Consider the following 13,079-nt stretch of genomic DNA (forward strand, 5'->3'; position numbering starts at 1 on the left):
TGCGCGCGCGCGCCGTCAGTCCACGCGCTCTGCCAGCCTCACCTGCATCTGCTTGTAGCCCTCCTGCTCTCTCTTCAGCGTGGTGTCCGCTTCATGCAGTCTCTCTTGGAGAGTCTGCAGAGCCTGGTTCTGGAGGCTGCTACCTTCAGTGTGGTCCTGCAGGATCCTAGAAGAAAACACACACATCTCGTGGAACGGGGCCTTTCTGCTCCTCCAGGTGCAAGGGGTGTTGGAGAATAATTCTCAGAACGCTGACGAGTTAGCATGAAAAAGACAGTTTGACTACAACATTCTTACAGTAATCGTTTTTCCTTTTTGAAGGGATGCAATCTGTATTTTAAAGAGTCCAGGAGGTACAGTGACAAGTCGTTTGTTCAAAAACCCACCAGCTGGTCTACAGAGAAAGATGAAAGATGCTTCCCTAAAGACTGTGGTTCAGATTACTGCTTGGCAACCACCCAGGGGCAGTTCCTGCTCTGTCCTGCAGGGTCACTGAACTGGAACTGACTCATTGGCAATACAGGTTTTTAATCTGTATTTTTAGCCATCAAAATATACACACACATCACACTTCTTTAGATACTGAAAGACTAATGACACCTACAATTTAAATACCACTATTAAATTCAGAAAGATTTGCTTCCAATGCATGTCAACGTCAAATAATTTGAACACTTTAATTACTGAAAATACATATGCAGCAAAACATACACCAATTCAACCACTTCTAAATGTACAATGCAGGGATCGTGAATGCACTCTTCAAGTTGAATGACCATCTTCATCCACCTTTTCCAAACCGTTCCTCCTGTGATCACATACACACGATGTTCCCTAAAGCTCCCTTCAACCTGCTCAAACCGATGTTGTCTGTCTGGTCCGCTATACGAGGGGGCTTCAGAAAGATCATTCATCTTCTCATTCATTTTTCCACCAACTTTGAAGCCTCCAACTATACAGTAGCCTGAATCATGTTTAATTGTACAAACATCCGACACTGCCTAAAGGTAAAACACGGACATTTCAGAGAGCTGAATTTTCTTAAGGCAGAATGATGACAATGTGTACCGTTACTGGTGCTGGAAAGAGACCGCTGCCCTAGCTCGTTCACCATTACTAAGGGGGTAACTACCGTGATTTTTCGCTCTGCAGGGCTTCTAGCACCTCCGTGCGGGTGCTCAGTAGCTGGTCAGCTTCTTGCAAGCGCACTTTCAGTACGGCCAGCTGGGAGTCTTTGGCGGCCACCGCTTCCGTCAGATCGTCAACTTGGGCTCGAAGCTCCCGAGTAACTCGATCGCTCTTTGAGTGGTCAGCATTCCACTTCTCAACTCTTGTTCTCGCTTTGTTTAATTCTGTAAAACAATGACGCGTCACGCCACAAGCAGCAAACACCTCTTTCCCAGAGCATGGACAGATCCTCCCGAGTCCCTTTAAAATGTCACCTATTGACAAAACTGAAAGAAAACAATCTAACTCATTGCCATCACCTGGCAGGACAGGGTAGCACTGGCCCTGTGGATTTTTGAGACCCTAACTCTTTCCACAAGTAGAAAGCCTCTCCCTTGACAAGGTTGGTGGTTTTGAACTGCTGACCTTGTGGTTAGCAGGCTGATATGGAACCACTATGCCACCAGAGCTTGTGACTGCCAAGATTACTCATTGCCATCAGGTCAATTCCAAATCACAGGGACCCTAGAGGGTAGGGCAGAAAGGCGTGAGTTCCCGAGACTGTCAATCTTTATGGGAGTAGAGCGCCTTCTCTCCCTGCTGCGGAGCGCCTGGTGGCTGCAAAGTACTAACCGTGCAGTTAGCAACCCCCACCCCCACCCCAGGGTGCGACGCTGACAGAGAGCGCACACTGACATTACAGGTCACATGTGGGAAAGGGCACGGAGCCCGCGGCTCTTTTACAAACACTGCTTTGCCTAGTGATGCGTCAGAGAGCTTGAAGTCCACGCTCGTGGACAGCCGGTGCTCACAGCACTGTGACGTGGGAGGGTCTGCTCGGCCCTGCTGTCAGCATCAAGATGAGCTGCTATCTCCACACCTGCTGCACACCGAATACAACGGCAGTGGGGCACCTTTTTATTTTCTTCAAATAAAGCATACTGTACAGGGTCTTGGGGAAAGCTCTGTTTCCACGTTTCCACATCTGAATCAACGTGGGTAGGTGAAGAGTCATTTCCTGTGGTTTTGCCAGTCTCATCAGTGTTAACCCCTCCCTGTCCCGCCTGTGTGGGCCTCTCTCCATGCCCAGGAAGCCCGTTCCTCTCACCAGAGGCAGGAATCAGGCGCGCTCGCCGGGTTTCTCCTCAGCCACACTGTGCGTTCACTCATTTCCCCACTGGAGCCCCCATTTCTGAGGACCTTCCTCAGGGCCACCTCGCCGTATACTCCAGAGGGCAGCTGAACCCCATGTCCCTGGAGCAGCACCAAGTGGGGACCCTGCAAACTAGTGCCACTACCTTCCTTCCTACTCCCACTTTTGGCTCCCGGGATGGCTCTCCTAAACAGGGTCAGAACTAAGGAGCCGGTGACAAATGCTTTGCTCCCTTCGGTGCTCTACGCCCGTGAAGAGTTACCCTCTCAGAAACCCACCGGGGCAGTTGTTCGCTGTCCTGCAGGGTCACTGTGAGTCGGTATCAACTTGATGGCATTTAGGTAGGTTTAAGGAGCGATCTCAAGGGGCAAGGCTGGCGAGCCTTTGTCTGTCTCACGTGTACGTCAGACAGGTTGTCAGGAGAGACCAGTCCCTGGAGAAGGCCATCATGCGTGGTGAAGTGGAGGGGCAGAGAAAAAGACCCTCGGCAAGATGGACCGACACGTGGCTGCACAATGGGCTCCTACACAACAATTGTCAGGATGGTGCAGGACTGGACAGTGTTTCACTCCGTGGGAGACGACCCCACAGCATCTACCAACAGTGAACGGCCACACAGCCACTGTTTCCACCGTTCGTGCTCGGGGAGAGGGGGACAGGGCCCGTTTCCAATCTAGGTCCAATAACCCTTCGGAAGCACCAACTCGTAAGTCTCACGGGGAAGTGTTCTTTCTAACTGTCTGCGTGCAAGGTGTGCAGTTACTGTTCGAAAGGCTGAATTCCTAACCATTTAAATAAGACCCACCTTCTTGAGTATCCTTGGATCTCTGGATCAAGGTGGCCATTTCTTGATTTAAAGACTGAACCTCATTCCTCAACAGCTGGTTCTCCAGCCGAAGGTTAGACAGCTCGTGTGATTTGCCATCCTCGTTAGCTGTTGGGGGGTGACCAGCGCAAGCGACGGCCGAGGCTGAGCTCTCCTTTGGAGAATCCTTTTGGCCTTCAGGGCCGGCGTCTTCAGTGTTAGAGGTTTCTGGGAGGGGAAGAATGTACATGTCACCCTGGCTCACTCCTCACCTACACATGAGCAGTGTACTATGGCAGGCTGCTCCGTGGCTCGAGCTGTCTGCTCCAGTCAAAACAGCATACAAAGTTCAGTTCCCAACCAACTTGCCTCCGATGAGATTTCGTCATTATAAATGGAAAGTGTGGACCTCTAAAAATCCCCCAAGTCAGGATACACTGAGTAAATGGTGATAGAGAATAGATAGAAGACAGTTCTGCTACACACACACATACACACAGATTTACAGTGTTTTAAAAAGAAAGAGCAGACTGTTGGACAGAGAAAACCAGAGACGCGTGAGCAGTTGGGTTCAGGTGAACATGGCAAGTCTTGAAGCTGCTCTTTTGAAAAAGAGGGTAGTCTCAACATCAGAAGTCGTGGAAGGCGAAGGAGGCCGGTTAGGAGTTTCAAAGCAGGGAGAGCAGATACAGGTCAGAGCAATGTTACACCCCAACTAGAACCTAAAATGCCTCACCCAAAGACAAAGATTCACTGACTCAGACTCATCTGATTTTTAGCTTGTGACTACAGAATGATACAAATGCAGGGCTTCCATTTAGCACATGCTAAATATGTGATAAAAAAAAAAGAAAACATTTGCAAATAGTAAAACTGGCTAAAACAATAACTATCTAGGTAACAGAAATGGTCAATAAACACCTGACAAAGTTCTCGACATCTTTGCTGATCAGGGAAGTGTAAATAGAAGCCACAAGGAGAGTCAATAGACATCAAGAAGAATGGATCAAATGAAGACGCCGCCGAGCGTTGGCGACTACCGGAGGAGCAACTGGAGCGCTCCACACGGATGCTGAGGAAGAAACGGTGTGAACGCCGCGGGAGCAGATGTCACAATTCCTCATGAAGTTAAACGTGCACCTACCCTCCGGCGAGTAACTCCCTCTCACATGTACCTGAGGCGCACACAAGCACATGTCCACGTACAGAACAGCTTTAGTCACAATAGCCCCAAAGTAGAAACAACTCCATTGTTCACAAAGGCAACCGCGGCAGATCCATAGAGTGGGAGACTGGGCAATTAAACACTCAAGACGGATGGACACGTGACACGGATGAAGCACCAACAAAGGCTGAACAAAGGAAGCAAGCAAGGTACGTTCACTCGCATGCGGAGTTTCAGAAAACTGGAAAACTAGGGGCAACTCAGGAACCATCTCAGGTGAAGGAAATGTTCTGTAGCATCAGAAATGTGACTTACACAGGCTACACAGGTAGGGCAGCGTGTCTGTCTAGTTAAGCACTTGCATTTCAACACAGATACGTAATTTACCTAAAAGAAAAAAGTTACCAAAATAACCAAAAAAGTGGGGTCGGGAATGTGTATAGAAGCTGATCCAAGGGACAACCAATGTTGAGGTGAAATAATGGAGGGTTCACTTTACTATTCAGCTTACTGGTAAAGGCTTGAAATATTCCATACAGGTTTTTGTTGTTTGTGTTTTGATTGCTGGGAGGTCACAAGTCACTGAGTCTTCAGGCGCGGGACATACTGGCAGGGGACATCCAGGTCACAGGTGTAACCGTGCACAAAGTCCTACTTGGATGAGTAGAGACCGGGGTCTTAAAAGCCTGTGAGTGGTCACCAAATTGGGGAGTGCAACTCTTGGTCTCCTCCAGTTAGCGGCAAAGATGAGCGAAGGAAATCAAAGACCATCAGTCTGAACAACAATGGACGTCACCAACGCCCGCTGTGACGCGACAACCGGGAGAACTGGAGGGCACCCAGACCGACCTCAGACGTCCAAAACGAGGCAGCCACAGCAGCAAGCCAACGCCCCGAGACCATGGCCATGGCCGCCCTCAAACGGGAACTGTGGCTCAACTCTCAGCCAAGCAGCAGACAAGTCCAGAAGGCAAGCCGGTACAGCAGCAGAGTACCAAGTCCTCCGCCCAACCCAGGGCAGTATTTGCCTGGGGGTCAGGCTTAGGAGGCAGAAAAAGAAATGGTAAACGCTGGGAGGAGTGGGAGAGAGCTGCTATATTGTGGGGACTGTAATCCGTATAAAGAAACAAAATGTGTATGAATTATTGAATGGGAAACCAATTTGCTCTGTAAGCTTGCATTCAAATCCCAATAACAAGTGAAAAAAGAATTAAGAAGGAGAAAAGTATAAATTCATTGCAAAAAGCTCTCAAGCGAAGCAAGCAAAAAAGGAAGAATAAGATCTGAAAGGATAAACAAATTATAAGGTATTCAGGGCTTACCCAAAGTTTTAAAAATACACTTTCTGCTCATTCAACAAGTATACTGTAAGGAAAAGAAAGGGGAGCTGGTCGACTCTACAGATTTAAAATAATGAAGCTACCTCAGCTGAACCCAATGGATGAATCTTATTCAGTTTCTCATTTAAACAAAATGTTCAAAAACCCCAAAGAGTATGTGTGTGAGTGAGTGAGTGAGTGAGAGAGAGAGAGAGAGAGAGAGAGAGAGTGAGATCAGAGCACTGACTTGCTATTAGGGAAATGTAACAGAATTGTGAATGGTTGTACTTAATGAATCTATCTTTTAGAGTAAGAGAATGGGAGATGTATAGATGAAACGATGGAACAGTAGTAGGATCTACTGCACAATAACTGTGGAGGGTAAAGGCAACAGGGAGGTAAGAGGTGAGAGGGAACAAGAAGGTATAGAGCACAGGTTCCCAAATTTATTTGGTCTGCCACCTCCTTTTCAGAAGAAAAATTTACTTCGCCTACCCCTGCCAATGAAAAACATTTACAACCCACAATCGACAGTCAAGTGGAGGCATCTGCTTTCGTAGCTCCCCTGGATCATTCTAGCACCTACAGGGGCGGTACAGCTGGTATAGATAAACGAAGAGTTGACCCAGCTGTTCATCACTGTAGCTGGGTAATATACAACACCAGAGGTCATCACACTTCTTTCGGTAAATTTGAAATTTCTGTAATAAAGATTTTAAAAAAAGAAGTAATACCCACATGTTGGATCTATCTAACGCTGAATTTAGAACAAAAAAATAGCCTCAGAATCTTTACACTATAGAAGATGAAAGGGAGAAAATTAATGAGTTATAGATCCATCTTATCAAGTTATAAAAAAGAAATCCAAACAAAAGAGCAGAAATCAACAATAGAAACCAGAGCTTTATGGGTAAAGGGCTATGTCAGACAGTGTAAGACATAACAAAATAATAATAATTTATAAATTATCAAGGGTTCGTGAGGGAAGGTGAGTGGGGAGGGAGGGGAAAAATGAGCTGATACTAAGGGCTCAAGTAGAAAGAAAATGCTTTGAGAATGATGATGTACAAATGTGCTCGACACAATAGATCGATGGATGGATTGTGATAAGAGTTGTACGAGCCCCCAATACCCCAATAAAATGTTTGTTTGTTTTTTTTAAAGAAACCAGAGCTTTAGAAAAATAGAAAAGCAATGTACATCACAGAGGATTCATAAAACCCAAACTGGTTTGCTGACGAGAGCGAAATTATAAACCATATTATGTTCATAAATGTTAAAATGTTTCTGATGCTGGGCCTATCACACTGTACACTTCAAATATGCACAGCTTACTGTATGTCACACCTCATGAATGCTATTTGTAAGAGCGGGCATTCAGCACATGGCCTGGGACAATGAAAGCCAATTGAGACTCTGGAGACCGGGTAACCCAGCTTTGCCTTCTGCTGGGTAGGTCTGAATGATTAACGTCTGCCTAAGTTTTACAGCCTGGACACTTTCATCTTTTTCTAGAAAACTAAAAAATTATAATTCCTGCAAATATATGTAGGAGGAGCCTCAGTGGCACAGTGGGTTAAGCGTTGGGCTGCTAACCACAATGTCGGCAGTTCAAAACCATGAGCCGTTCGTGGGAGAAAGATGAGGCTATCTAAAGATTTACAGCCGTCTCAGAAACCCACATCGGTACTCTGTCTTACAGGGTCCCTATGAGTCTGAAGAGACTCACTGGGAGTGAGAAATGTATATGAAATAGACAAATTCTTAAGAAAAAAAAAAGTTACAACTCACCCAAAATGGACTGAAGAAGAAATAGAAAGCCAGCGGAATCAATGGTGACAATCTCTTATTTAAGAATACCCTTGACCTCTTCACAGCAAATTCTAGCAAACATTCAGGGAGCACATAACCCCAATTTTAACTCAACTAACTGAGAGCAGAAAATTGGGCCCACTCCCAACAATACTATAAAGCTAGCATAAATGTGATGCTAAACCCTAACCATCTTAATAGTTAATTTCATTAATGGTATACATGCAAAAGCCTTTACAGAATTTTGGCAATGAGTTTGGTTTTGTGTGTGAGGGAAAAAAAATCAGTTGTTCTGACATACCATATTGAGATATTAAATAAGAAAGATTATATAATCATCTCAACAGATACAAAAGAAACATTTAAAATTCAACATCATAAAATCGATTTGAATGCGATACAGGCTTTCCAAGACTAAGTGTTTATGGCGCAGACTTTCTCTGCTGGCCTCCTTCCTCATTTCCATTGCTTTTCCTGTCCTAGAGTTCTCGGAACTTTCTCACAACTGTTCTTCCTCTCTGCCTTTAAAGGGTCTGCTCAAATACCCATTTATAAACTATCAAGGGCTCATGAGGGAGCGGGGAGCGGGGAGGGAGGGGAAAAATGAGGACCTAATGTCGGGGGTTTAAATGGAGAGAAAATGTTTTAAGAATGATGTACAAATGCGCTTTACACAACTGATGTGTGTATGGATTGGGATAACAGTTGTATGAGCCCCTAATAAAATGTTAAAAAAAAAAAGGGTCTGCTCTCTCAGAATCAGAATGTTCTGCAGCGCGCTCCTTTTTCACCTGGCAACTTCCTGCTCATCGCAAGGCCCGGCTCAAGTCACACGACTTCTGACTACCTGGGGCCATCAAGTATTTCCCTCGGGCTCCCGAGTCTCTGGTCACGCCTTCCAGGCTACAGACAGAACACTACGTGATTCCTGTTGACATGTCTGTCTCACACTAGACCTCAACTCCTTCACCTCTCTCTCGTGGCTCTGGGCAGTTTCGGAAATGTTTGCATGTTAAGACAGCTGGGATGAAAACCTAGGCCTGTGCATAAAAAGGAGCCCTAGTGGTGCTATGGGTTGGGCAATAGGCTACTAGCCTCAAGGTTGACGGTTCAAAGGCACCAGCTGTTCCACAGGAAAAAGCTGAGGCGTTCTGCACCTGTAGCAGCCCTGGTGCTGTAGTGGTTACACAATGGGCTGCGATCCGCATGTTCGAAACCACCAGCAGCTCCTCAGGAGAAAGACTGGGCTTTCTACTCCCATAAGCAGTTTATAGTCTCGGAAACCCTCGGGAGGTTGCCATGAGTCAGCAGTGACGTGATGGCAGTGAGTTTGTCTTTTTAGTTTTCTGCAACTGTAAAGACTTATAGTCTTGGGATCCCGATACTGGCTCTCTCGGAGTTGAAATCGACTCCATGGCAGGGGGGTTCCCGAGGTTAAGTTCTCAGTTGCTAACTCAAAAGTCGGGGATCTGAATCCACTAAGCACGCTGCAGGAAAATGACCACAGACACCCTCAGGGGCAGGTCCCCTTTGTCCCCCATGGTCACTGGGTCAGAAAGGCCTCAAATGCAATAAGTTTGGTTTGGATCTTGCAAGATGACTTTTTTTCCTCCTGAACCAACAAGTCAAACCAGGGAAAGAAGCTACATTTAATCTGTTCAACTACACACGGAATCCTTGCACAAACCTATGATGTCTGCTATTTTTAAGTGCATTTTAGGTAGTTGGGTTAATGAGTTATATTATAGTGTCTACCCATTTCTGCACGAGAAGATCCACTTAGAGGTCAATTCCCTGGGAACTAATAACCCAACAACTCTAAACTTACTTACTTCACAAGACAAAGCCTTCAAGAAGGATGATTATTTATTTTTAATATAGGAACAGAATCTAAAGCTAGTTCATCTCTCGGCGTTAGTGAATTACCACCACTGACACAGACACTGACACACACACACACCAACAGAACTCAATATATGTGAATACAGCTGCCTGTCCTTTTTATATCCCAGTGTAAAAGAAATGAATTAAGACTGACCAAGGTCCAAAACTATTATACAAACATGCTTTCTTTCAGAATTCAAAAGCTCATTTTTGCATGTTAAACGCAAGACTCTAAAGAATCAATTTTGACCAAATTTCTCAGATGCTGGGATGGGTAAAGGGCCAGACCAAACCACTCCAGGCCAGGGTCCCAGACAGCTGCAGACTGACCACTGGTGCTCAGTGCCATTTCCACTGGCACCACCTCGGCAGAGAGCCTGCCCCCAGACCAGCCAGGGCGGATGCTGGGACAGGGGAGGAGAAGCGCCACCAGGAAGCTTCCGGGCTATGAGGGCCCCATCTACTGGCTCAGGGCTAAAGGAAACGGGTGGGCGGAGTACCATGGCTTTGGCTCCCCGGAGAACATTCCTCGGGAGCAGCGGGGGTGATGGTGGCGGTGGCGGCGGCAGCGGCAGCTACACTGGTGCCCGCAGAGCTGGCACTGTCTGTCTGAGAGTTCTGAGCAGGCACCTGGGCCCTCTCTTTTCTGATGTCCACCTTGCCGGAGGGCTCCTTCTGTGAACTGTTAAGAAAATCAAACAGCAGCTCATCATCAGGCTCTGACTTTTTTCTTCGGACAAACTGGGACGAAGGCCTGGGCTGGGGCACATTTTCGGTAGCAGAGGAGGCCTCCACTGGTGTCCGGAGGCCTGCCTTCATGTTCGCGGTGCCAGCCAAGAGGGTGGCCTGGTGATTTCGAATGCTCTCAGCTGCCGAGGAAATGTACGCGGCTTTTGTCCCGGGCAGCGAGTGAAGCTCTGGACCATCAACGCGCCTGTCGTAGACACTGTGGCTGGGGTTTTCTCTCCGACTAAGCGCCGTCGCAGCGCCCTGGTCAACTCGGTTGAGAAGATCTTCTGCCTTCCCGGCAAGGTCAGTAAACCAAGACATGATGGGGGCAGAAAGCAGCTTGCTGAAGAGCCTGTAAACAGGACACAGAATCGTCAGTGAGGATGAAAGCAGAGCTCAGTGGTTAAGAACCAGTTTCGGCAGCCGCCAGATTGTCGTACGTTGAAATCCTAGCCATGTTCCTTACTAGCTCTGTAACCCAGAGGGACTTCTAGGGGAAGCTGGGAACCAGGGGGACTCCACCTGGAGGGCCGTTCTGAAGGGGAATGGGCACAGAACGAGTCCTTTGCAAAATGCCTGGCGCAGAGTAAGCACTTAGTTCAGTAGCCACATCATTCACAGGGTCTTGGTGGCACCACGGTTAAAGCACTTGACTGCTACTAGAAAGGCCAGCCGCTCAGTGGAAGAGAGATGTGGGAGTCTGCTTCTGCTTCGGAAACCCTGTGGAACAGTTTCTTGTCCTCCAGGGTCACTGAGCCGGAATTGACTGAACCCCAGTTGGCAGTGGGGTTTACTGGACCATAGTCCATCTGAGTAATGATGAAAGAATTAACTTGGTCTCATGAAACAGAGGAGCATGTGCTCTTATACACTGCTCCTTGTGCCAGGAAAAATATTTCTGGTTCCTGGTCTTCACTTGAATGTCCCCTGCTTCAAGGACCTTTCTGATCTGCTCCTGCTTTCTCTTCCCTCACGGCACTTCACGTCTATGCGGCTGTTTCATGCTGTGGAGTTGACTTTTGCCTTGCAGCAACCTCAAACGACTACACCTCGAGGAGAAGAGCCCCGCGGGGTTTTCTAAGCTGTAATCCTTATGGGCCCAGACTGCCAGGCCTTTCTAGCATGGAACCACACAGTGGGTTCAAACCACCCACCTTCCCATTAGCAGCTGAGAGGTGTGCTACCAGGCTGTTAAGTATCTCTTTTTAAACACCTCTCTCTCCTTGTTGTGAGGAGGGGCTCAAGGCCCCATCTGTGTGCTTTACACAGCAAAGAATTCCTAGCAAAGGGGCCCGTAGCGTAGGCCTAGCACACCAAACCCAGGGTCAGTGAGTTGATTCTGACTCACAGTGACCTTACAGAGGGTTTCCGAGGCCAGACATCTTTGCAGGAGCAGACAGGCGCATCTTTCTGCGGCAGAACCTTGCAGTTTAGTAGGCCACCGCTGCTTACCTGATGACACCCCCATAAACTGTGCCCGATGCTGTGTAAACATTGCAGGCACTGTTGACAACCACCTATATCGAGATTCACAGCCTCTGAAGCCCACGGGGACAGCTCTACCCTGTCCTACAGGGTAGCGATGAGCCGGAATAGCCATTTCCATTGTGAGGATGGTGCCAGACTGGGCAATGTGCACAGGGTCACTGTGAGTCGGAACCCATGGATGGCACCCAACAAGGACGGGAGTCTAAGCTGACTCAAGGGCAACTTGTGTTAAACAGCAAGATCTTTTCACAAATGCATAAGGGTTTAGGGACCAAGAGTTTAGGTGCCAGTGTTGTAAGTTAGTTAGTTAAACTCCTCAAAGCTAATTTTAACCCCCGTCTCCCACAACTAGCCTTTCACTATGTGAGTAACTTCAGGCAACTTATCCTGTAAACCTCCCACAGGAGCCATGGGGTGGTGCAAAGGTTGCCGTGCTAGGGTTTATCTACTTCCAGAAAACCAGCGATGGAATACCCTACTCCGAAACACGGGCTCACCTTCCATCGGATTCAACCAGAGGCAACTGGTTTGTTTTGGTTTTTGGAACCCTATTACAGAGCGGGAGTGTTAGCTCTGAGCGTCTCAAATGAAAACAGATGGGAACGCTCTGTACCCCATGAAAACAACCCCCGGAGGGGGTAAAGGATTACTCCCGAGTAAGCAGCAATGGTGGCTGGGTGCAAATTGTCCTAATAAAGCGATCAAAACACGTTTATTAAATCCTTATATCTTGCCTCCCATAAAGTTAATAACAGGGCTATAACACGAAAGTTAAGGAACGCAGGGGCCCTGGGCACCAGGAGGAAGGACTGGGGCGGCCTTCGGCCATGCAAAACCCTCCGGTCCCACCACGGACACTGCAGACGTGGGTGGGAGAAGTGGGGGACCACCACACGGGGGGCGGGGCAGGCCAAGGCCTGCATGGAAAGCCAGCTGTCAGCACGGGGAAGGGAGGCTGGGGGTCGTGGGGCAGGCCCACGCAATCCATGTCAGGCCCCCCACTCCACTCTCCACCCACCTCCGTCCAGGCTCGGCCGGGGGTGTGTGTGTGAAGAAAGGGCGTGAGAGGGAGCAGGGGGCTTCCCGTCCCTGCCTCAGCCCCTAAGGGAGGGCGGCCCGGAGGGAGGTGGAGGCACCGGAGTCCCTCCGGAGGGGACGGCGCCCCCGCGCTCGAGGCCGTTAACGCCCCCAGGCGAGCCTGCCTGGCCCACTGACCCTCGCCGCCGCCTCACCTGGGGAGTCTGGAGCGGCTGCACCGAGGCCGCGCCGCCCTCCTGCGCCGCCCCCGTCAGCAGCCGGCTGAGGGCCCAGCAGGCCCAGCTGAGCGTCCCCTTCGTCCAGCCCCGGCCCGGCCACCTCTTCCGGGAGACGTGGAAGGGCGGCGAGGACCCCAAAACAGAGTGCCTGCCGACCTGCCTGAGCGGCGGGAGGAGAGCAGCCACCTGCAGGCGGCTCAGGCGGCAGCTGCGGGGGCCTCGCTCCTGGCCACGCCCCTTCCGCCTGCGGCGGGCCCGGCCCCGAGCGCGCCGGGCTGCGTATGACGTCATTGCGGAAGCG

The 13,079-nt window shown here is 48.9% G+C and overlaps 1 protein-coding gene across 1 annotated transcript in view; it reads right to left on the minus strand.

Moving 5' to 3' along the window:
* Positions 1-12,872, minus strand: part of GOLGA5 (golgin A5) — a 34,833-nt gene extending 21,961 nt beyond the window's left edge. The window contains exons 1-5 of the mRNA XM_004698765.2: positions 12,755-12,872; positions 9,806-10,386; positions 3,126-3,353; positions 1,133-1,352; positions 43-166 (exon numbers count right to left, since the gene is read on the minus strand). Of these exons, the coding sequence (XP_004698822.1) occupies positions 43-166; positions 1,133-1,352; positions 3,126-3,353; positions 9,806-10,355 (1,122 nt within the window). The 5' untranslated portion in view covers positions 10,356-10,386; positions 12,755-12,872. The remainder of the gene's footprint in view (positions 1-42; positions 167-1,132; positions 1,353-3,125; positions 3,354-9,805; positions 10,387-12,754) is intronic.
* Between the last annotated feature and the right edge of the window lie 207 nt (positions 12,873-13,079).

This window comes from Echinops telfairi, unplaced genomic scaffold (assembly GCF_000313985.2).
Source record: "Echinops telfairi isolate 266 unplaced genomic scaffold, ASM31398v2 ScPeMD7_18;HRSCAF=68, whole genome shotgun sequence".
Taxonomy (NCBI): domain Eukaryota; kingdom Metazoa; phylum Chordata; class Mammalia; order Afrosoricida; family Tenrecidae; genus Echinops; species Echinops telfairi.